General features: G+C 44.3%; 2 protein-coding genes across 2 annotated transcripts in view; one reads left to right on the top strand and one right to left on the bottom strand.

Annotated features, from left to right (window-relative positions):
- Insyn2b (inhibitory synaptic factor family member 2B) overlaps positions 1-8,649 on the top strand; it is a 104,188-nt gene extending 95,539 nt beyond the window's left edge. The window contains exon 4 of the mRNA XM_029483629.2: positions 8,046-8,649. Coding sequence (XP_029339489.1) covers positions 8,046-8,232 — 187 coding nt within the window. The 3' untranslated portion in view covers positions 8,233-8,649. The remainder of the gene's footprint in view (positions 1-8,045) is intronic.
- Positions 1-25,126, bottom strand: part of Dock2 (dedicator of cytokinesis 2) — a 444,551-nt gene that overhangs the window by 184,386 nt on the left and 235,039 nt on the right. The window lies entirely within an intron of this gene.

Below are 25,126 nucleotides of genomic sequence, written 5' to 3'. Positions count from 1 at the left end.
CCGAAGACCACTAGATGCTTTAATTCTGTTAATTTTAATTACTGACATCATCCTCACTGGCAAAGTCCATCTGAACCACAATTGGAACTGGGCAGATATTCAAAAGGAGATCCCTGCAGGAGCTTTCCTTTGTACCTATCAGCTCTTCCCGGGGGGGGGGGGGGGGGGGGGGGGCTTCTCCTCTTGGTTTTGATAGTGACAATACTTGACAAAGAGACACCCTGGGGCACAGGTCACAGCCTCACAGCTATGCACCCTGCAGGAAAAAAAAGAAGGCTCATTTTACAAAGCAAAGAGAGCCTCGGAGAGCAGTTGGTGGTGTTGGGGACCCTTTCTTGAGTTTCTTTCAATGATTTAAGCTTTTTGGCTACTGGGCCCCCATCTTGACTTCTGCTTAAGAGATTGCATCATCAGAGAAAAAGGCATTTCTCTAGAACCTGCAGTATGCCTCAGCCCTGCGGGCTTAGCAACCAACTCTCCCATTAAATTATTTAGTATTTTTTTCCTTTTGTCGGTTGTTCAGGCTTTCCCAGCATGGAGGCAGGTAAACAGAACTACAACTTTCCCCTCCTCTAGACAGCTATGAAATCAGCAAGGATAGAGATTTCTAATGCTTACAACAGATCTGTCCTTCCTGGAAATCACAGGTGTATCTCTAGGCCTCATTAAATTCCAGTACAGTCTGAGCCACACTCTCAATTCGAGAGTGACCACGAACAACAGCTAGCTTCACTGGCTACTAGCCAGATGCATGGCTTGAACACTCTCTTTGAGAGACAGTCGTAAGGTTTGGGGTACAGGAGATAGTTTCTCAAGGGCCAACAGGTTGATATCCAAGTCATTTATTTGTCCTTACTTCCTGCCTCTCTCTGTAGCTCCACCCCTTTCTTCTTCTCTCTCACAGTGTAAGGGGAAAGGAGAAAGATTTATTGCAACAGCAATTTATCTGCAATAAAAAGTGAAGCCTGCTATAATGCATTAATGGCTAAAGAGGGTAAAACATGCCATAAATATAAAGTCAAGCCCATTGAGTTTCACACAAGACTAACAAGAAGGCGCTGCAGCACACAGGCCACAAGTGACACCCCCAGCGCCTTTCCTTGTCAGTTCATAGAAAAATCATTACCACCCATTAAACAAGCTACTGTGCCAGGCATTTTGCTAAATCAACACTATGTGCATAGCTTATTTCAGACTCCAGGTGGCAGGATTATTACTCCCATTGTGCAGATGAGAAAACTAAGCCTTGGAGAGGTTGAGTTGATCCTAGTGTGCCAGGGCTCAAGCTTCCGTGCCTACTTGCAGAAGACTTTCCTGTCTCCTAGTCCCTTCTGACCTTTCTTCATCAGTTAATACGTTTCTAAGAAACAGTCAACCCTTTCAGAGAGCTTAGGAATCGTCTTGCTGGGGAGGGTTGTTCTCCAGCTTGACTATGTTTTTCTGTGTGCCCTGAGAACCATCTGTGACCCTCTGGGGGCCATCAGCAGACAGATGTGCCAAAGGGGTTGCGTTTGACAGTTAGAAATGGCTCTAAGTTGTGACATCCAAACTTATAACCTATAAATAATAAGCAAAGCAGTCACAGAGAGAAAGTTTGGAAAACACTTACCACTTGAAGCAGTGCTGGCGTTGGGAACATACACACTAAGATTATTTTTCTGAACTATGATTGTTCCCCAAAGTGATGTGATTTGCCCTCCCTAGGGCCAACTGCCCTCCCTAGGCTCAGCAATTCCCATGGCAGATTCTCTGGAAAGGAAAGCTGCCAGAGGCTAATCATATGTGGTACACTCTGATTTGGTGGAGAGGGACTATAGTGTGCTCCCAGGAGAGGTAAGAAAGGAGCGGAGATGAATCTGAAGGTGTCCTGTCTTCAGGGAGACACTGTGGAGTCCAGCTTGTTCTTGGTGTAGGCAAAGACAGGGACTCTTCTCTACAAAGCAGTGAGAACCGCTTTTTAAGAAGGAAGGGCCAAGGGCCACTGGAGAGGCCATCAGTAGCCAAGACCCAAGACCTAAGGGTAGCTAGGTATAAACTTATCTAAGTTGTCTCCTAATGGTTAACATCCTTTTTGCATCTATTGCTCATGGTCAAGGCTTCTCCGAAGTCTAGAAAGAGTATGGCCAGATAGAAAGTCAGCTCAGGTGTAGGGACCACCCTCAGCTGGAGTCTGATTCAACAGAGGATTGGTGGGGGTGTGAGTCACACAGAAGACAGGTCTTTGTTTCCACCCTACCCCACATCTACACACCGTCTTCCATCTAGCTCTTCCCTGGGTCCATGGAAGCATGTTCCTTCAGTGCAGAGTGTGTACTGGTGTATGACCTTTAGGGTTAGAGTCATGGTCCAATCCAAATCCTTGGAAGAACATTTATCCCCACTGCTTTAGTCTCTTCAATTGATAAGTGAAGATAATATTGTTTATCTATGAGAATTATGATAGGGAATGTTACCTTAAGTAATAGTCACCATTATTGTACATTTAAATTATTACATATTCTAACCTAACAGGGTTTAGGCACTCATTGCTTCTCCCCAGAACATAACCTTTATGTGGAGATATTCCCTTGTTAGAGATCAAGTGCAATGGCCAGGAAGGCAGGTGTTATAGGCTAGATATGTGTGCCTTCTCAAATCCACAGGTTAAATCTTGTCATCACATTTCATGGCAATTTGAAAGTGGGAGATGATTGGATTAGAAGAATACAGCCTTCAGGAATGAAATGAGTGTCCTTGTAGACACGACTCTAGAGCTTGCTGGCCCCTTCCAACATTTAGAGTTATAGGGAGAAGGCAGCCACCTATGAACCAGAATGCAGACTCTCACTAGACACCAAATCTGATGAAGTTTTGTTCTTGGATTTCCCAGACGTTCAGAACAATGAGAAATGCTTATCTCTTATTTAAGTCAACTACTGTTCAGTAGATTTTGAATAGATGAAAACCTGAATTACACAGGCTTAGATGCAAAGTCTAGGTTTAGGTCTGATCATAGTGCTCAGGGCGATTTTTCCCTTTGTTAACTTGCTTATCAGTTAAGGGGGCTTAACAACCTTCCCATCTTCCCAGGACATGCTGAGAACAAAATGAGAATGGATTACCAGAAGTTTTACAAAGCTCAAGATGTTCTATAAAGTCAGGAGCCTCTGCCCAGCTCTTTCTCCTTTCTGTATTTGGTTCTATAAATCTCTGTGTCTGATTTGTGAATATTTAATCTGAGAATGAAGCTCACTCTTTTGAACACTGTATTTCATTTTGGCTTACCCAATTTCTGCTTACCTAGCCAAGATCACAAGAGCCTGGAGATGTTGTCTGGTCATGAGCTTGTAGTTTTTCAAATATTTATTTTAATTATGTGTGTGTTTCTGTATAGGGAGTATGTGCACATGAGTGCTGATGCCCCTGGCTGCCAGAAGAGGGCGCTGAATCCTCTGGAGTTGGAGTTATATAGGAGGTTGTGAGTTGCCCTGTGTGGGAACTGAACTCAGGTCCTTTATAAAAACCATGTGTGTAACTAACTATGAAGCCATCTCTTTTCCTTACTGTAACTTCAACCGTGGTAAGCCATGGCACAAGGGCTCCCTCTGCTCTGCTTTCTAGAATGTTTTTTCTTTTCTTTTCTTTTTTCTCTTTCTTTTTCTTTCTTTCTTTGTTTTGTTTTGTTTTGTTTTGTTGTTTTGTTTTGTTTTGTTTTTCGAGACAGGGTTTCTCTGTGTAGCCCTGGCTGTCCTGGAACTCACTTTGTAGACTAAGCTGGCCTCAAACTCAGAAATCTGCCTGCCTCTGCCTCCCGAGTGCTGGGATTAAAGGCATGCGCCACCACCGCCCGGCTTAGAATGTTTTTCTGCTTTACATCCACCATGGTGATGGAAGCTAGATTAGTTATCTGTCCCACAATATTTTATTTTACTATTTCACTGAGGCAGCATTCTGGGATGCATTGTTGGATGTCAAGGGCACTAAGGCTCCCCAGGAACTGGGCATTCCTGACCTTATACACCCCCAGAGGATGGCCTTCACATATTCTGACAGATCCCAGTTATCATAGTGCTTCTCATTCTGGATGCAACATTGTAACAACTTCTTGCCTAATAGTTATTCCTCACTGGATTCTGCCCAAACTAGATTGTCAGTGCTTAGCTCTCTTTTTAGGAGTCTACATGGATTATAGGGAACAGAAATGGTGGGTGATGGTATGGCAATAAGGGACAGACAGACAAGAGGAAGGACAGAAGGAGGGTGCAGTCAAGGGTATTAGTGTTTTACTCAGACCCAGGACCCAAGCCTCAAAGAAGGGATGTGTGCCCAGAATTTACAACAAATATGTTGCACATTTATTCCTCTTTCCAGGAAGTTGATGAACACAATCTAGGGGCTGTCATCCCTTCTTGTCCACTCAGCCTTGAGATGAAAGGCATGTGAGGGAGGCAGGACATGGCCCCTCCCCATCTATAAGCCAGCTGCCACCAAAGCAAAATGTCCTCCCCTCTCCTCTCTAAACTAAACAGTAGTTTGTCAAAGGGTGAATAAGAAGAAAAGTGACAATTTTCCTTTATGTTAATAAATTGCTTTGGCCTAAAAAACATTAATCAATTTCTTTCCAAAGCACACACACTTCTCAATACTCTGCTATTTGCTTGGCCTTGAAAAGAAAGTCACTTTCAATCCCCTTAAACTGTCAAGACCAGTGGGGGCAGACACATGGGGGAGGGGCAGCTCCCTAAATCCTAGTGATTATAATAGAACCCTGCTGTGTTTCCATAGAAACATAACGATGCATTCTTCCCTGGATGTACACGAGGGAAGGAGTGAAGAGCAAGGCTGTGGGCAAGGTGTACAATGTCTGGAGCACTGGAGGTGCCGATGAGGAGGTGAGAGGCATTTGTCCCTAAGAGAAGCAGGCAAAGCTCTCAGTGAAGAAGAGCAGAGTGGGCAGAGACTGGGTCCTGCAGAGTATAATCACACCTTTAACGGCTGGCCTAGTATTAGCATGGCCACCCAGCTAGGCTATTATTATGACTCCTACATAGAGCTGAATCCTGGGGGACAAAGAGAGTTACCCAAGGTCAACCAGGAGCACTCAACTCAAAAGCCTTTGGCTCCAGCCTCCGGGATGGGCAGCAACTCAAGCCCAGCAGAGGAGACAGGGTTTGCATTCTGCTTTCTGGCTTTTTGCTTCCTGGGCCTGCCAGGTCTGGGCACACGATAGACTCACTCAGAAACATAACTTCTAATAGGTTTGGGGATATTTGTGAATCTTGGGAAATGCAGGCAGTTCATTACTGCTAGTTTGCTTTGGATTGGGCAGTCAGAAACTCCACACAGAAGGAGAAAGAAGCAGCCAGTGATGTATGTGTGATTAGATAGCATGGACAGAGACCTGGAAAAGGGGCTATGTGAGAGGTGAGAAGCATACTTGGATCATTTGCCTTAAATTCTGGGAAGCGAGCTCCACAGGGATTATGTCTCAGTCTGTTTAGCCATGTCACTGGAATTTAGCACTAGAGTGGGAGGCTGGCTGGCTGGCTGGGTACATGGGTGGATGAATGGATGGATGGGTGAGTAGGTGAGTGGGTGGGTAAGTAGGTGAGCAGGTGGGTGAGTAGGTGGGAGGGTAGGTGTATGGGTGGGAGAATGGGAGGGTGGGTGGATGGGATATTCTATGCCAGACAGCAGGCACTCTTAGCATGAGCAGGGATTACTCATTTGCTTTGGCCCTATCTTGTACTCTATCATGAAGATAATTTTCTGTCACAGTAGGTAAGGCAAGGCTATTAAGGATCTAAAAGAACTGTGAATATGAAATGGCTGTTCCCTACCAACCAAGCATGCATGCCTCCAGTGACAGGGGCTGAGAATGAGAGTTTGCAACTTACTACTTTAAATTCCTTCCTTGGTGCAATGCAGAGGTTGCCTGAGGTGACCGTTCCCAGCCTCTGGATCCAACTCCCCAGTTTCCTCTGGGAAGAAGGAGGTCCAAGGGATGCTCACAGATGGCTCCTCCATCCCTCGAGACAAACTAGGGTGCAATACTTGGCAACAGTGGAAGAATGGGACTCAAGGTGTGGGTTTGGATACCTGTGCCCAATGAGCTAGCAAACCACTGGCTTTGGCGACAAGGTCTCAAATTGCTGATGATGTGGGATATCATTTACTAAGGACACAAAGCCACTGGTCAAGCAATGGCAGGGCTAGCTGGCCAGACTTTTAATCTAGCTGCCATTCCTTTCTCAGCATCTAGAGCAGGATCTGGCACATGGTCAATACTTAATCAATCTTGGTTGAATGTCTGGGCGAACATGTGGCGCCGAATCTGTGTTGTGTATTGAACATGCACCTGTTTGCTACACTTGCCTGTGATCCTGGGAGTAGGGAACATACTTCTTCAGCGGGGTACCACTCTAATGCTTGAGAATAGGGGAGTGACTTGCAGTTGATGATGCACTCTAGAGCTTTGCTTTGAAAAACACAATCTGTGTTTCATCCATTATGTAGGTCACCCTGCCAGGATTATGTCCCTGTAGAGAGAACCAGAGAGGAACAGAAAGGGAAAAGATGTCCAAAAAGGAGAGAAGACTCTGGCTGAAGGTTATTGATCCTTCCTCCTGCCGGCTACGCGACAGGCCACTCTGCCCTTCTGTCTCTTCCATTTCAGAACGCCCAGGACAATGCGGCATTTGGAGTTTCCTTTCTCACATGTGACAACTGTGATTTACTTCCACAGCAGCGCTAACTCTGATCTTAAGCTCTGGGAAGTGACATGGGTATCACAGGCAAGGGCAGGTGGTCTTTTAATGATGGCTGATTTTCGGCTCTTGCTGGGCATAAAGGACTCTGCCAGTCATGCCTCATCCAGGACGATGTGGTGGCTTTTGTCTTCCTTACACTGTGTTTCATCCCCATCCCTTGCCTCTGGCTAAACAAGAGGCACGCTCTGCTCTTATGGTTGTATTTCTGCCATTTTCTACACTCTCATGCTAGCTGTGGACAAACAGGTAACAAGCACTTAGCACTCAAATGTACCTAAAAGTGGAAGGGAAGTGAGCAGTCAAGGACACAGGCTGGGCAGAGCTGCCTGGCAGGATCTGGTCTTCCTAGCCGAGTTCTCTGGGCTCAGGGGAAGCTAATCAGAGTGAGAGGAAGGCCAAGAGTCCGTGACATGTTTACCTCTTTTCCAGGCACAAAGAGGCAGAGGGAACATCAGTCTCCTGCCTTACGTCCAGGTTCTTTGCTGACTCTGCATTCCCAGGACTTCTGGGCATCTTGGCCCCATCTGACCTCATATTTACCTCAGAAACCTTTGTAGTAATCAACATGGTATGAATGGAATACACTGTATACTAAGGACTCCAAAAACACACATGAAATAGGAAAAAGGAGAAGCTATCTAGCGACAGAAGAGGATTTCAGTCCTCTGTATGGAAGAATGCTGGAAGGTAGCCTGATATGTAAAGCTCTCTAAGGCATATTCCTAAGAGCATAACACTTCAAAGAGCATAAAGTATCAGTGGTAGTAATGTTAATGCAGGAGTAGGGGTTAACACATACAAAAGGATTGCAGTATGTCAGGCTCTGCTCTGGCCATATCATTTACAGCTACTTCACATATCCTGATTTTATTAGCTTCAGGGGACATTATTACTCCCATTTCACAGATGAGGAAACTAAGCTCAGTTTGGTGATGTGTGCCTTTATATCGTTTACATGTTAATGAATTCGTTTCCATGAATACTGTTTAACAAAAACAGTAACAATGAAGATCACTAAAGCCAGACCAAATATTTACTAAATGCCTGACATGATCTGTGCTTGATTTACTTGACAAAATGAGGTATCATGAAAGGTAATTTAATTCAATGGGGAGGAATGGAAGGGTCTGGGAAATGGCTCAACTCTCCTAAAGCCACCTGGCCCTTGGTCCCTAATGGCTTAGTAGTTGATCCTAAGGACCTGCTCTTGTGTACTCTGGGTAATGGGTGTGTGTTATTTTTAAGTCAGTGTGTATTCTTTGTAAGTTACCCTCTTCCTCCCTCTCTGTCTTCCAGTGTAGAGTATGATTTCCGACAGCAGGAAGGCAGGTTCCATGAGGTTCTCCAGAGTCTGGAGGAGGCGGAGCCAGCTGAGGAAGCACCTTCGCCATCCAAATCCCCAGCAGAAGCCCCGGTCCCCGAGAAACAGGACTTACGGCGGAAGAGCAAGAAGGTGAAGAAGAAATGTTTCTGGTGGATATGAGAAGATTGGGGCTTCCTGCATTCCTTCCTGAGATGGGGGATCCCCTCAAGACCTCCTTGATCCTCTGCAAAAGCGCAGGCTGAGATCCCCTTGCCCTGTGAGACAGGAGTGCCTCAGAGCCGGTACACCCCTGGACACCTGCTCACCAACCTTACCTGAGCGTGTGCCGCAGCTTGCAGAGGATTTTGTGGACACTTGTGTGGCCACTTGTTACCGAGCTGCCTGTCCCTCACAGCCAGGCTTCCGTCCTCATCTGCTAAGCTCAGATTCCCACCATATGCTAATGCTCACTGCACTCCCACCCCTTCCCTGGCAGCAAGCATTTCCTTCCTACCCTGAGATCCTCGACCCCAAAGGTACAGAAATAAGCCTGTGTTGTGCAGTGCAGGAAGAGGAGGGTTGTGAGCAAGTATCCTAGACAACATCACACAATAAGCTGGCAGGGTTCTAGGATTTACCGTACCAAAAGCACAACAGAAATGAGCAGAGCCTAACAATGCCAGGTCCCCCTGATTGTATTAAGTTGTCCTCTTTTTCATCTAGCTGTTAGATTTCAAATCCAGCAGCTGTGCAGCTGTCTTCTTGTAAAGTATGGGGTGTGGCAGAGTAAGGTTGCCCATGGGTATTAGACACCTGTTGTGTGATCTATGTTACTGGAACTCAGGTGACTTTCATAGCTGTAGTCTTTCTGGGGCCGCTTAATTATCATATGTTTCTGTATACCCAGTGTGGGGTAATTGAGAGGGGCTTTATCGTTAGGGTCATTTACCTGTTAGTGTTCATTTACCTGTAACATTAAGGGTCTTAAGACTCAGCAACTTGTATGTCGGTATACCTTATCGAGTGACGTTAACAAGGCTTACCTACAATATAGCATTTTTTTCTCATCCATGCATCCTTGTGACAACCATGTAGATAGGCCCAAACATGCTACTCTACAGTTACCCTTCCTGGTGACCAGGTTTCGGTCACCTGATCTAGGAAGAAACATGACCGAGAATGAGGATGGAAGCGCCTTCTTCCACAAAGTTTGAGCTCCTTAAGATCTAGCTCGTTGTGTTGACAAGACCTCCACTCATGGATGTCCGGTCAAGCTTGGATGCCAAGCAAACTCCCAAAGCAGTGTGATTAAGTCATTGCTACCTACAGGGGCTGAATAGGAGGCAAGGCTTGGATACCTCTGCATTCAGTTCCATGTTCTGCCAGCCTGTGATTGGACTGACACTGCCAGAAATGTGATCCACATTTAAGCAAAGAAAGCATTTTATAACCGCCCCCTTGCCAAAGAACCGGTGTCTGAGTGAGTCTCTGCTGTGTACGTGGGGTGTGTGTAGCCCACTGCCAATTGAGGCTAATTGAGCAAACCACCCCCAACAATTTCACCTCCCTTGTCACAGTGCTGCGGTGCAAAAGCTATTTCAGGGAGAGTGAGGAAAATTTGGCAAGGAATCTGGGCTTGCACTATTTAAGTCTTGGGATGTCATTTGAGATGTTCTCTCTCTGTTTCTAGTGTAATGTTTAAACCCACAAAGTGAGACCAGAATATAGAATGTCAAGTTAGAATTAAGATAAATATACTTGTCATGCTTAAGAAACCACATTTCAATTAGATATGTTACCACTGGCCAAAAGCCACAGATCTTTCTTTCTGTATCCATACACTCAACTCTCAGTTGGCCCCAGCAATGGAAAAAAACACTACAGAGGATAATCCAATAAAGCAAACTCATTTGGGATCTCTTATATAATTTTATCTTGCAGTGGGGCTTCCATCTTAATTTGTTTTGCTTACACTAATTTCAAATGAATTTATATTCCAGAATATCAGGACGGGATGAAAATATTCTTGCACTTAGATCTCGGAGACTCGGGGAAATAGAATAGCCTTTTCACTAACCTGGAAAAGATGGCATAATTGTGTCCTTTGTTGACTGGGCAGAAGAATGACCATGCCTCCTGGTTTCTAAGCTCTGTAAACCTCCTACCAGTGGAGGAGCACAGCTGTGAGAGCTAACTGCAGCCTTTGTACTGGGTAGCCTGGAGAAATGGGGAGATATCTGGGGTAGCTCTTCTCTTTACACGTACATGGCAAGGTAGGGACCTTACATAAACTCTGAAGGAGATAAAATTAGGACTGAAAACTGTTACCATTCCCTGAAAGAAAAATCAACCCAGGTCATGTGATTTTATACCAAAGCACAACACCACATCGCACTGCTTAGGCCACACTAATCTATACCTGGAGAGGTTCCTTCTGGTAATTGAATCCTGAACATCAGTATTGGGAGAAAGGATTGATAAACACCAGCCTTCTGAAGAGAAAGGGTCATCACTACATTAAATAAAAAACGTACTCATATATACCAAAACTCTCTAGTCTGTTACTCATGCTGAGTAGCAATGCTTCTTTGTAAAATAGTATGTCATATGATATTCTACAGAAATGTTATACTTGAGGTTATATGGTTTTATGGAAAGAGATTCATTTAGCAAAACTTACTTTTATGAAATGGAAGGAGAAAGGACTGATGGGTCTGTTTAAATTGCAGGGGTTTAATGTATCTGCTCCCTCTATCGTTAAAACACTCAGCATCCCTGACTTAATGCCAGCTCATCTGTAGAGCGCCTTCTTGAAGACAATGTATCACTGTAAGGTTTTGTAAATTTCTAAACTGTTTTAAATGGGATATTATCTTTTGCAATAAACTTAAGTATTTTTCCTAGGTCTTAAGACTCAGTTATTAGCTTGGGTTGAGTTAAGTTATGAAATTTAGCAGCCCCAAAGGCAAAGACAGTTATAATACTTAACTCATTTGTTTATAAACAAGAATAGAGCCAGAAATGTCTGTGACACCAATCTCGGGAGGTAACCTGTACCAAGGAATCATTCCCAGCTGCTTTCAAGAGGGCACACAACTTATCCATGGTTCAACTTCGTACACCGACACCTGACTAGCTTGGTTCATATTTCTTTTTAATTACTTTCTGATGAACAGTTTTCCTTAAAAGACATCCTTGTGTCATCAATACTGGGAAAATTAGTATCTCGTTCCAAAATTCGAACATGAGATAATAGTTTACTTAGATCCAAATGAGCTCCTGCTTTTGAAGGTTGAGGGCTCTAACTCTGAGCCTAGTTCATTTGTGGAAAAGATATTTGCAAATGTGTTCTCATGGCATGTTAATCCCAAACTCACTTTCTCTTCCACCAGTCAGAGGGAGAGAATTGTAAAGAACTCCCCCCAGGCGTGAGTCAGAGTTTGAGCTGCTATGTCACTGAGGTCTCCTTTCTGTCTGGAGGATGGGCCTCCTCCTCTTAGAAGTAAGGAAAGCAAAATAACCCCTCAGTCACCCCATTGTCTGAGCTTCTTAGCTAGGGTCTTATGAACCAGAAACCCCTGATCCTAAGAGAACATCTGGCAGTTAACTGAAGGGAGCTCTAAACATAGTGGAGAAAACACAACAGGCACCCAGGAAATACACATTCCTTCCTTTGCTCATTGAAGGAAACGGAGAAACAAGAGCTTCTGTGAGTCCACACTTGGTGTCAGATGCAGGTTTAAGATTATCTCAAGGCCAGAAGCCAACTCACTCTGACTTATAAATCCCTTAGCTAGCAGGACAATGTATGTTAAATAATGGGTGCTCTGTGGTTCAGAGGTACAGGTTGGCCAAAAATGCTTAGTGCAGCATTGGGGGGGGGGGAGGAAGAAGACTGTTGTAGTATGCTGTAGTATGGCATTAAATTCCCAGAAGTGCAAAAGACTCTCCCATACTCAACATGAGGTATAACTGGACGATTTGCTCAAGGCTACTAGAACTTTGGAAATGGGTCCTAGAAGCACCAGCGCAGTGTGTGAGGATCTGACCAACTCCAGCCACCACTCAGGGTGGACTTGAAGTCCATTCTTACTGTGGTCAGCTGAGCATCATCTTCACATGAAAAGGATCTAACTTTAAGGTCAGTCCAGGCAACTTGCTGAATGCTAAAAATGTCTCTGCTTTTCAGTTCCAAGCCACAGAGATGTTTTATGATTGCTACTCCCATTGAACAGGAGAGGGCTGGAACACACCTCCAGACTCAGCACCGACTCTTTGCTACAGTCCATGTTTGGCCAACGTAGTGTTGGCCCGTCTGAGTACTTTTCACCTCAATTTTCTCCCATCTCCCTGAAACTGACTGACAGCCTAAATACCTAGTGACCATGTAATATGTCCTAATCTCAAAGTTTCACAACTACACCATCTCTTTCTGCTTTCTGTGGAGCTCTTAGCCCACAAAAAGAAGATGCACCTTCAGACACCATACAGCTGGGTTCTCCTCCATGTCAGAGAACTTCCCCATGGCAGGCACCTTATTGCCCACCACAATAGGGTCTGCGAGGGAACCCTTCTCTCTGCCTAGAACATACTCACTACATCCCTCTGTGCCCAGTTTCTAGCAAGACATAATGTCATCCAGCTACCTCCATGACCACAAACCACACCAGATGTCCTTCTTAATTGTTTACTTACATCAGGGACCTTGTCCTCAAAGTCTATGACATAGCTGTCCTTGAACATATATATCTTTGTCACTCTTTAGTGGATGTACTTGTCTGTATAGTCTTCCTGGGGTGGTAATCCTACGTATTGCCAGTAGCCTGTATATGCCCTGCACTCACTACACTGGGGCTTAAATGTTGGAGTAAGTTAATTAGTAAATTGGATCCAGTGAAGAAGTTACTAACTCTGAACACACCCTGCCCCTGGCTTTTCCCCTCCTTACTGGCAGGGCATTCATAAGGAATGGCACACTGCTGGCACCCAGCCTCTGTATCTGCACCCCTGGAATTGGAGGCTTTAGCAAGGAACGGTGCCCAAGCTTTCAACTCTTTCATGGTTGGCCAGGCTTTCAGGACTTAGGAGCACCAGGACACAACTGTCCTCACCCTGCACCTTATTGACAGCCTCACTTAACCTTGCTTCAGAATAAATTGCCATCATAATTAAATCCCAATGCATTCTGCACATTTGACCAAGATACTGCCCAACAGTGTGAGAGAGAAAATGAGTTTTGAAATTAAAGCAGATTGTTAACTATTTTTGCTGTAATGTTTCTATTAAAATGCCAGCATTTATTACATGTGACCTAGTCCATTTCAGACACAATGCAATTTAAAACAGACAGGGGCCGTCTACTCAAGGAACCTTTTAGGCGACGCGTTTTGCCTCGGCTTCAACCATGATTAAAGTGGAGAGACAATAACATCACACCAAAGGATTATTTGTTCCCAAACAAATAAAGGCTTTATTATCATGAAAGGCTTTCAAATTCTTTCAGAATCCATAAGTATATTAAATTTCATTCAGATGAAACCCATTACTTTCTCCCTGACAGAACCTGAATATACATTTTTTTAGACCATTAGCTAGCCCAGTGACCTCTACCTGTCACAGCAGCCTGGGTGCCCAGGTAGCACACTCAATCTGGTTACGCTAAGAAGCAGCCCTCTATCTCCCATACCAAACCAGCTGTGGCATTTCAACTGCTGGACTCCAGAGTGATGCCCACAGCCTTGCCATTGTGCCCACCGAGTAACTGATCCCCACCTCATCCCAGGTAGAGATCAGATACAGATGACAGAAGGATCTTGGGGCTGCAAGTCATTGTTCTCTGTTTGCAATTTTTTTTCAAATACACAATATTATCTCTTTAATAGCTGAGACTTGAGAATTAAAGAGTAAAATCAAAATGTAACTCAAAGCATCAATGTTTATAAATTCAGAGTGCTGGCCCTGACCTCTTCCACTAACAGATACCCCAGGGTCTGACAACGCGTAGATGAACCTCAGCCCAGGGGGCACTTACAGAATACTTACAGAGCATCTTCTCTGTACCATGCCTGTGGCCAAGAACACTGTGAAAATGCACTTGAAGCCCTGACCTCACAGGCTGTGTGGTCTAATGAGGGTGTTTCCCACCCCACACACATCCCTCCCCCCTCCCCCCAAGTGAACAGAGGTCACTCTACCTGGATGTCAAACCACTTAGATCTGAAGATGAAGGTGTAAATACTGCTGGGACACTGTCCACCATCCTGACCTTCCCCCCACTGTGTAGTAAACTCCCTGAGGGAGCCTTTTGAGGTACATAGTTGGCTAAATCATCCCCAATATGTGTCTGTAATTGTACGCATCACCACAACCCCAGAGGACAGATGCTCACTTCCATAGCAAACAAGGCTCATAACAGGTCTCCAAGCTAACATTTACACCCTAACCTCAACCTCTTGCTAGCTCCTTTCCTATCTCATCATCTCTTGAGAAGTCAGAGGGTATTAAGTACCTGTGGGTGAATCTTCGCTCACTATTGCTCAGAACACCATCCATCACCCATCTATCACAGGGAATAATTTGTACTTTGAGGGAGGATAAAGGTTGGAGTTCACAGTATATTGTTAAGTGATGATTTCAGCAGAAGCCTGGAATCTCAGCATCTCTGAGACCAAGGCAGGAAGACAACAAGTTCAAGACCAGTCTGGGCTACAAAGTGAGGCTCCATGGCAAATAAAAATCAAAACCAACTAACCAAACAACAACAACGACAATGACATCGACACAGTAATCATGAGCTCTCTGTTTCCTTGACCTGACAGTGGTAATGACCAGCACTTGTCTGCTCCCTCTCATTTACTCCTCAAGCATTTCCTACAAGGTATTTACAACAAGTGCCACTTTTCAACCGAATGAATAAAGGCAGGAAGAAGGGGCCATTTGTCAAAGCAGAAGATATGGAGAGTGGGAAGGGGTGGTGGAGGATAGGGATCTTTTAAGGTCTGCCAAAATTGGGAGCCAGGTCCCTTGAAACTCCTATGACAACAGCAAACACCAAATTAAACATGGTCTCCTCTTTGCCACTTTCTCTTTCGCTCCTGTCCCTGGTCCCTGTTGGCCATTCCATCCTGAGTGCCCATGGCACTGCACAGGATGCCATTTTTTTCACATTACATTGGGATTTCTTTCATCAATCTCTCATGTTCCTCTCCACTAGGAAGCAGTGTCCTTGGAGACAGGAGTTGTCACTCCATCCCTGGGAGCCTCCACAGGTATCCTATGTCATGTGAAATACCACATATTGCAGTGTAAGTTCTGCTGAGTGAATTAGGAGAAAATGTGGCCATGGGAACATGGAGAAGAAAAACTAGGGGCCAAGGTCAGATCCTGCCTGCTGCTGCCTTACCCCCATCTTTCAAATAAAGCCCTGGCCTCTCCTGGCTTCAAATGACGTTTAGAAGGTAAGAATATACACAGGAAGAGGCTTCAGGAAGCTGGTTTTCTCTGTAATTCCTATTTTTAAAGAAATGGTGCTTGAGGATTTTTTTGATCATAAAAAGAAAGTGAAGTTATTTCAGAAAAATAGAAATGAAACTCAAGAAATCTGCAATTCCTGAGTGCACCGAACTCAGGAAATGCTGAATGGGGTTAGTGCCTGGGTCTAGCCACGGGGAGGCCATGGGGTCTGCTGAGAACTGGACTTCTCCTTCCCAGACCTCAGCCCCTTGATGACTTCCCTGCTGTTCTGTTCCTACCACTCTTCCTACGCACTGAGTCACAGAACATGATTGTTTATTTGAGAAAGCCCCAGTGGATGCCACTTAAAGACAAATGGGTGCCCTGAATGAATCTGACAACACGTCTAGAAAGGTGGGTTTGATTGTGAAGGGCTACTTGACAGAATTAATTCCTTCAAGTAACTCAAGAAGAGCTGTGTCCTAGTGGGGACAACAGGGACCTGAGGCTCATGCCTCTTTCATTACAGTGTTTCCAGTGGTCTGTTCTTTCTTCATGGGGAGACGTCCTTAGGGGGCAAGCCATTAGCAAGTAGTTCTTATGGGCTCCTTAATAGCACTGGAGAGGATTGCTATAAAGGCTGGGAAGTTTGGTGCCACCTCTCTCTCTGTTTTCTAGCTTGGTATATGGCCACTTGCTGTGGCATCCGGCCTCACCAGAGCCCTTAGATCTTTATGCAATGAGTGAGAGAAGAGAGGAGCTGGGCTCTAGAGTCTCCACCATATGGACAGTTTAAACCTTTGCTATTTTATAACTAGCCTGCTTTAGGTACTTTGTTATAGTAATGCAAAGCTGACAGACACACCCTGCGCCTTAATGTTCACTGAACATCCCTACAAAGGGCCATGAAATCTTCTGAGCCTGTCACCATGTCAAGTCAGGAAAAAGGACTTGAGCATGAAATATAACAACAACAACAAAAAAGGACCAGTAAGATGGTTTAGTGCTTAATGGGGCTTGTGACCAAGTCTAACCATCTGGATCTCAGGAACACACAGTGGGAGAGATAGACACCTACAAGTTGTTCTGTGACTGTGTGACCATGTGCATGTATACATATACACACAAGACATAAGTAATGTAATTTAAAAGGAGGAGGAAGAAGAAGAGGAGGAGGAGGAGAACAATAACAACAACAACAACAGAAACCACCACCACTCAGTTCTTGCTACTCCGGTGCCTGCTATTTGTTAAGGCTGATGCAAACAAAGGAACTAAGGGACCAAAGCCATTAAACAGGCTCCTCATACCTTGAGAAAGGAAGCTATGGTATAGTTCCCCACTTGTCAGATCCCTTCAGAATCCACAGCTTCTTCACTGCCCGTAGAAAGCAATGCTGACTGAGATGGTGGTCAGCCAAGGCCAAGGGCAGACATTTTGTTCAAAAGACTGTCCCCAGTGCCGGGAAACAGCACAAGAGATTCTGCAGAGTCTTATCTTTAAGAACACACTTAAAGTCACTTGCCCCAAATCAGATTTGCATAGCTCCACTAACACAAGCCAAAAGGCACTGGGCTATTTGGAGATAATTTTGTTAAAACTTCAATGACATAATAGTGCATTTCCCAGCATTGGCTGAATGATTCCCAAATTCTCTCTCGCTCTGTGTCTTCCTTTCCTGGTGCTGACAGCTATGTCCTTGCGTGGCCAGTGATGGCCCCACTGCGGTACCAGTTTGTCCAGGTCCGAAGCTGACCTGCTCTGCAGCACCCCAAGGTGAAGGTCCCACATGTCAAGTGGGGAAAATCCTTGGTGGTAGTAATATCAGCCTCAGTTTACCAACAGGGCATTGTCCCCGCATAGGCTGCTCCATGGACAGACCAAGGAAGAGGAAAGTCAGTGAATCTCTTCCGATTCCCATCTCTGAGGCTGATGTGGGATCAGAAAGATGATCCTGAGGATGAACCAGGCTCTTCTCCAATCTGTCAAAAAGAACCCTTTCACGGCGCTAGGGCAGAACTGCAGAATTTTATAGATAGAAGATCCTTAAAGGGAAGTCTGGAAGGAAGCAGGGCTTTTCTCACCTATTTTTAAACTCAGACCTTTTAGAAATCTCATCATCCTCTTGTCCTTTGGATTGGTTTTCTCTTTCCATTAAGTCCCCCGCCCCAACCCCGAGGTTGGACTGAGCATCTGTTTCACTCGAAGTCCTTGACAGTGGAACAGGAACCCCAACCATATAAGGACACAGCTCCTTCCCCTGGGAGTCACAGCTTGCTATGGAACACAGGTGGGAAAAAAAAAAGAAAATCCCACTCCAGTGTGGAAATCATGTAATTGCAACATCTACAGGTCACCAAAGACGATGCCTAAGAAATGGAAGACCACAAGACAGAACAGGCAACGAGTCATACACACACCGAGAGTTTCCTGGCCTGCACCCTCTGAGAGCTCTTTGGCCTTTTCAAGCCACCCACCCAAAGGTGTCATAATATTCAAGTGCCAGATTCAGTTCTATGATGTCAACTTTTAATAAGTGACTTCTGTCCTATATGCAGTGATTCCCTTATGAGTTGAAATACTGTGTGTGTGTGTGTGTACATGCACGTGTATCCAAATATTCCCTAATATGCATTTATGAGCACTGTGCTCCAAGCATAGAACCTGTGCCCTTCCCCTACCAGCCTAGAGAGCAACCAAGCTCCCCAGAGTTAATGATGCCACCTTTTGGTTACCAACCTGAAGTCAGGTCCCTTGCATAATTTTTAGTATTTTCTTACAACAAATTTCTTAATCCCTATAATGAACAAACATATACAAGTATAAACATTCCCATACCTACACATGAACACATACACATATACATACATACACACAGAGGGAACATTGTGTGGAGACACTGTGGGAGAAACAGATAGACATGGGGTTCCCAAAGGGTCCACTTAACTAGGCTTCCATCTTTCAGCATTGTGGAGGCCCAGACACTTCCTCATCCAAAAGGTTCTCTGGAGGAACTCTTTGGTGGAAGATTAGATATGGAAAGGACAAGCAGGGAGACCATGTGTGCTCTTAGGAGATGTAGCAATGGCAGCAGAGAGAGAGATAGTGGTCCCACCCCGGCTTAGAAACATTTTCAGTTGGAAGGTCTTCAAGGACTAGATAGGCAGCTGGAGGGTGAAGGAGGAGTCTCCCCAGCACTTAAGAATCTCATCCCACCTCTGCCACTAAGCTGGCCTTCCCCCTCCCCACCTCCCAGCAAACAAAATAAAAATTTAAATAAACAAAAGGTTCTTCCTCCCCCCTAGATTAACTCTGAGATTTAATTACCAGAATTGAGGAGACTATCTCTAATGATGTCTTAGCCATCCAAATCTACCCCCAAATTCTAAGCCCTTTTGGAGATTTCTGAAAAGCTATCACATGAGCTATCTCACTCGTTCCCAGCAGAGGCAGAATGGCAGCTGTGAGTTCAAGTTGCTCATTTAGGGACCTTTAAGGTGGCTGGTGCCTAACATGTTCCTTTAGATACTAAAAGACTAAGTTGTGTTCAGCACACTGCTTAAGAGCTGGGATTCTAAAACGGTCATCAAAGTTTCAGGCTTTAGCTCCTCCACTATTAGCAAGCTGTGTGCTTACAGGCAAGTCACTCAACCTCTGTGAGCCTCAACTGTTGACTATACAACTGATGGAAGTCAAGTGGAGTACAAGAGGTCTGCCTGCCACATGAACATGTGCTCAATAAGTGGCAAACAGTGTATGTGGAAGTCACATGCATACTCTCCATGACAAGGGGCTGGAGGTAGGAGGGTGTGCCGCCAAGGGTCTTGCAGACAACCTGCAGTCCCCACTCAGCACCGCAAGAATGACTAGAATGTGAAGTCAGAGTTTACATGACACAGGTTTTCTGGGAATCCTGTGAGGTGAGGTAGTAGGGTGGGGTGACTTCCAGATTTCCCCCTTGGTTCCTTTTTAAAAAACTGCTCTGAATGCCAGCTGCAGTTACCTTTATTTAATCACTCCACAGACTCCTCTGTGAAAAGCGGGGTAATTAGGCCCAAAATATATCACCCAGAGGCTTATTTTAACTACCCGAAATAAAAGCTAGATTCCAGTTTCAACAGAATTTCCAGATCGCTTTCCTTCCCAGAAGGCCAGGCAGTGGGCGTGTTCTCTGGTTGATTCTTGCTGTGGGGTGACAATCTCCAGCATGGGTGAGAAAGGGGAGGGACCAGCCTTCTCTGGGATAATCAGGCCTGCAAGTTTGCCTTGATCTACATACCTAAGGCTGGACAAGTGTCTTCTGAGGAAGGAGACCCTGGTGCCACTGCTGTGTGACTTTAGAGATGGTATTTGCACCCTCTGACTCACAGTATAAGGTCGAGCCTAGGACAGAATGTAACTCCCACTGCCTCAGAACTCAGGACAGGATTTACACACCACAGGGTCAAATTTTCTTGTTGTATATGCTAACTAACATTTCTGAAAGGAACACTTGATGTCACAGTATGAGCGGCAGCATCTTCTCTGGCTATGGCCACAGAAAATCAAGGTACAGCTTATATATTGGATACAAACACAGCACATTTCACATAGAAACAGTTACTAGGTAAAATTCCTCAAGATTATCTCTTTTTTGCCGTTCATCCAAATCTGCCTTCATAAGGGAAACAAAGAAAAGAATATTGACTATACAAACACTTAGACTAAGCCAGATGGAAACACCAGTAACTACAGTCAATGTGAAATATTTATAAGTATCTTCAATATATCACTGTTGACCAGTTCACACTGTGACAGACATGACTAATCAATTCGGTTCGTCCCACTGAGTCAACATGGAGCTCCTGCAATCATTCTCATGACAATATTTCAGGTAGACATCACCAGTCAACAAGAGTAGGCATGGGCAGCCCAGCCTATTTTATGACCCTGACTCTGAAGCTAGGGAAACAACAAAAACCAAGGTTCAAAGATGTTAAGATGCTGCTATGTTTTGATAATCCTCTGTAGAGAGAGTGTGGAGCCCTTCTCCTGTCCCTCTGTCTCCCTTAATCAAATGTCACCTCTTCCAAACCAAGCCACCCTCTCTCACCATCACAGTCTAGCTCCTTGGTAATTCAAGGATTACAATAAACAATCTGTTATGTGTTTGATTGGAGTCAGGCAGGAGAGAAATGGAAACGCATCCAGCCTCCCATAGTCCCTGATTTTGGTTTTTATAGTGTTTCCTTTGTCCGTTTGTCTTCTCTAACACTCCATTGTCCAGACAGGTGATTTACAGGAAATTGGGAGTGGCTGTCTCTAGCAAATGATGATTGCCTTGTGCTGAGCCAAAGGAGCCACTGTCTGCCCCATAAAAAGAGGCAAGCTGCAATCCCACCTGCCTCCCCAGCCAAGGTCTTATTTGGGATTTCAGAAGCACTAGACATGAATGGCAGGTGTCAAAAATATTGATTGTTTAATATTCCCAAGCAATGGAAACTAGCCAATAAAAATCATGTCTGGAAAATTAAAAATGATGGCTGGAATGGGGATGTTTCCTCCTTGTTGAATCTCAATTTGAAATTAAATTGGAGCCTTGGACGTGAAGACTGGGACCCCTGACCCCTGAGCAATTACTTTCCACCACCATTTTCTTTACTTTGAAGGTCTTTCTATTCTTGGAATTGCTAGAAAGGCCCCTTTTGTGAAATTGGAGCTGTCCTAAGAGAGCCCCTTTTGGATTTTCCTTCTATCTCCTATTGTTCCCCATTCAATTCTCTCTTCACTGTAGCTAAATCAGCAAATGGGAGTCACCAGGACTAAAGACTAGCTTGCAACAACACCTCTGCAAGGCTCTGGGACCAGACCAAGGGACAGAGAAATTAAGAACAAGACAGCCTTACATCATCCCCATCCTCTCTAACATGTCTCCAGTTGTTATTGAGGAAAGCACCCTCAATAAAGACAAGAAAAGAAAAGACAATCTGGAGGCAGATGCACAGAAACTCCTCCCCTGCCTTCCAGGGACTGTTTCATTTATTCATCAGCTACATTATTTACTCAGTAAGTGTGTACTGAATACTCACTCTTCACAAGGCATTCTACTAAGGATAATGGGACAAATGGAACATAGTCCCTTCCCTCAGGGCTCTTCTAATATAGGAGAGAAACAACTTCTGAGCCTCTTCTAAGGATGGCACAGGTTCTCACAAAATGCCAAAGAAATGAGTGAGTTCTCTGTAGGTCCATGCACTTGAGAACAGTGTTGATAGGATGTGTCTCACAGCAATGGCATGAAGACGTATTAACCACTGGGCAGAGAGGCACAACCTCTCAAACATCATATGGCAATGCAGAGGAGAGAGGGTTAGCTCACAAACAAACAAACAAACAAACAAAGACTAAAAACCAAAACAACAACCAAAGGGCAGATGACATGGAAAGGTCTCAGTAGGCCTGTTCTAAGTCCATTAAGATTGATAGAGTCTTCAGTCTTGTTTATGCAAGAATGTGAGGACCAGAGCCTTCAAGCACGGCTTGTAGAATGAGGCATGGCACAGCCACTCTAAAACACAGTTGGACAATTTCTTAGGAAAAAACCTGTTGCTTCATCTATTCCACTATGAAATTTCTACTCAAGAGGAATTAACATATATTCACACTAAACCCATGAGCAAATACCATAGCAGCAGCATCTATAATAGCCTAAAGTTGAAGACAGTCAAAAAGACCACTAACTAGTACATGGATAAGAAAAAAATCATGTTCATACAATATAATATTACCCAGCAATTAAAAGGGACAGAGCGTGGCATGTCCCCAAATATGGATTGACTACAGAAAATGCTCAGGAAAAAAGTCAGGCATGAGAAATCAAACTCATGTGGTTTTGCCTTATAAAGTCCCCCAAAGAGGCAAATGGGTACAGATAGTTGCTTAGGAATGGGGAAGGGATGGAGAGTGACCATAAAATAACCCAGGGTAGGGAAGGAAAGGACCCAGACTGAGTTACTGTGGTGGCCATACAACTGTACAAAAGTGCTAGAACTCATGAAAACTAGTCTGTTTGGTGATTACATGTTCTAGGGAGGGCAGCTTCCTAAAGGCGTGTGTCTATGCTGGACCTTAAAAGTTAGGCAGAAGGTCACTAGACTGGGAAGGCACAGGAAGGTATGGTAGACAATTGAAGATGCTCAGGTGGTACAGACATCCAGAGAACTGGGTATATGTGGGTAATACCCAGTCATATACCTTTTTGGACCTTTAGACAGAAAGTCAGATGAAAGACTGAAAGAAAGAGTAGTTGAGGCCACAGCAGACACTAGAAGTTAAGATTGACCTGAATGTGTTTATGAGCCATTTTATAGGCAGTGGGGAAACCACTGAGCAATGGAGAGTAGGGGAATGCCCCGGCAAAGAATACCAGACAGCAAGAGGAACATGTATTAGGAAGTCCAGCCATTAGGGCAGAGAATCCGAGAACAGGCCCATAAAAGAGGCAGGAATGAATGAGAACCACTCCTCCATCACTTGCTGGAGTTGATAATGCAGATGGACAGAGACTCATTGGACCAGATAGGAAGGGAAATAACAATAGACACCACTTACTTAGTGCTTTCTACAGTTCATACCCTGTTCTAAAGAACTGCTACTCTCACGGAAAAGCAGGGAGTTAAGAGCCTGCTATATACAGAATGAGCCAAATGGATTGATGATCACCTTCAGACTCATTCCAAAGAAAAGGAATAAAGATTAGGAAGGTCATAAAATGCTTATCTAAGGTGCGCTCCGGGAGCCACACATAGGAGGCCTCTAACTCAGTAAGAAATGGTGGTACTTCAGCTCTGGAAGGGTGGTAAGTGAGAAAAATGACAAACTGTTTGCAAGGCTGAGCAGCCCAGGGAAGTAGAAGATCCTGGCATTGCAGCACTCTGTGGGACAAATCTTCATCTGTCTGTCTGTCTGTCTGTCTATCTGTTCCTCCATCATCTATCAGTCACCCATTTATCTATCTATCTATCTATCTATCTATCTATCTATCTATCTATCTGTCTGTCTGTCTGTCTGTCTGTCTGTCTGTCTGTCTATCTATCTATCTATCTATCTATCTATCTATCTATCTATCTATCTATCTATCTATCTATCTACCTACCCACCTACTTATCGTGTATCTATCATCTACCTTTTTATCATGTATCTAACCATCTATCTATCATCTATCTATCTATCTATCTATCTATCTATCTATCTATCTATCTGTCATCTATCTATCTTTGCATGATGGAGGATGGGATCCTGGACCCCACACATATCAGGCTCATTCCCAGCCCATCCTTGCTTCTTTAGATGCATATAACACATGGTGAGTAAGTAAACAGGCTTAGAGAGTAAATAAACAGGCATAGACAGGAGTAGACAGAGACAAATCCATGGAGGACTGTGGCACTCAGACTCCCTTTAGGGACCACAGTCTCGCCAGCCACCATTAGAACATATGTGATAATCTGGGCTCTGGGTCCATGAGGTAGGCTGTCATTAGATAACCTCAACCATGATTCTTACTACACCACAGTAAAGCAGAGATGCCAGTGTGCTTTTGGAAAGCTGAGTCCAGTTGTCAGAGAATCATACAATCTGTCAGTACTTAAATGTTAGGAAATTTCACATACAGCATATCTTAATTAAAACTTTTCATTTAATATACTTTGAAAATGTGTTTCCCTCTTCCAATCCTTCCCAGATTCTCTGCACCTCTCAATTTCATGTGCTCTCTCTCTCTCTTTTAAGAAAAGAAAGAGGATCAAAACATACATACATACATACATACATACATACATACATACATACATACAAACAGACAAATAGAAATGCTAAAACAAGACTGAACAAAGCCACTCCCCCGCATCTCTCTCCACAAACTTAGAGTTTGTTTTGTGTTGGCCAACAGCTGGGCAATGAGGTGCAAGGAAATGAGAGACTGAAGCTCTCATCACAAATGAGATGGCCTCATCAAACCCCTACCCTCAAGGTTCAGGGATCTGAACATCTGTGTAGAAGAGAAGGTAGGAAGACTGGAGAAGCCAGAGGTGGTAGAGGACTGCAAGAAAACAGTGTCCTCTGGATGAAACAAGACCGGTACTCATATGAACTCATGGAGATTGTGGCAGCACAGATCAGGCCAGCCAAATCTCAGTACTGAAATGGAAAAGTAGACATCAAATTCCACTCCAACCCAGGAAAATATGTGTAATTGATCATCTGTTTGGAAAGGGAAAATCCGTTTTCTCCAGTGGAAAGTCACTGGGTCTATCAACCACACTGCAAGGCAGGCCCCTGCCCAAGAGTAGTTAACCATCACAAAAAGTACAGGATGATTTTTGTCATATTTCAGGGAAGTCAGAATTTTGTTAACGATCATGATTCTATCAAACATGGCAGCAGTCAATCTGAGCTGAATAGCACCGGCATTTACACACCAGCATCTCAGCTTGGTACACTTCATTCATTCATTCATTTATTCATCATCCATCCATCCATCCATCTGCCCACTCATTCATCCATATCTTTTATTCAGAATTTATAGAATATCTACTATGTTAAGTGCTGTTGTGGGAATCAAAAACACAGCAAGGATTTTTTA

This window comes from Mus caroli, unplaced genomic scaffold (assembly GCF_978045245.1).
Source record: "Mus caroli unplaced genomic scaffold, Mus_caroli_1 scaffold_13, whole genome shotgun sequence".
Taxonomy (NCBI): domain Eukaryota; kingdom Metazoa; phylum Chordata; class Mammalia; order Rodentia; family Muridae; genus Mus; species Mus caroli.
The sequence above is the reverse complement of the archived record's forward strand: the minus strand, read 5'-3'. Positions and strand labels throughout refer to the sequence as shown.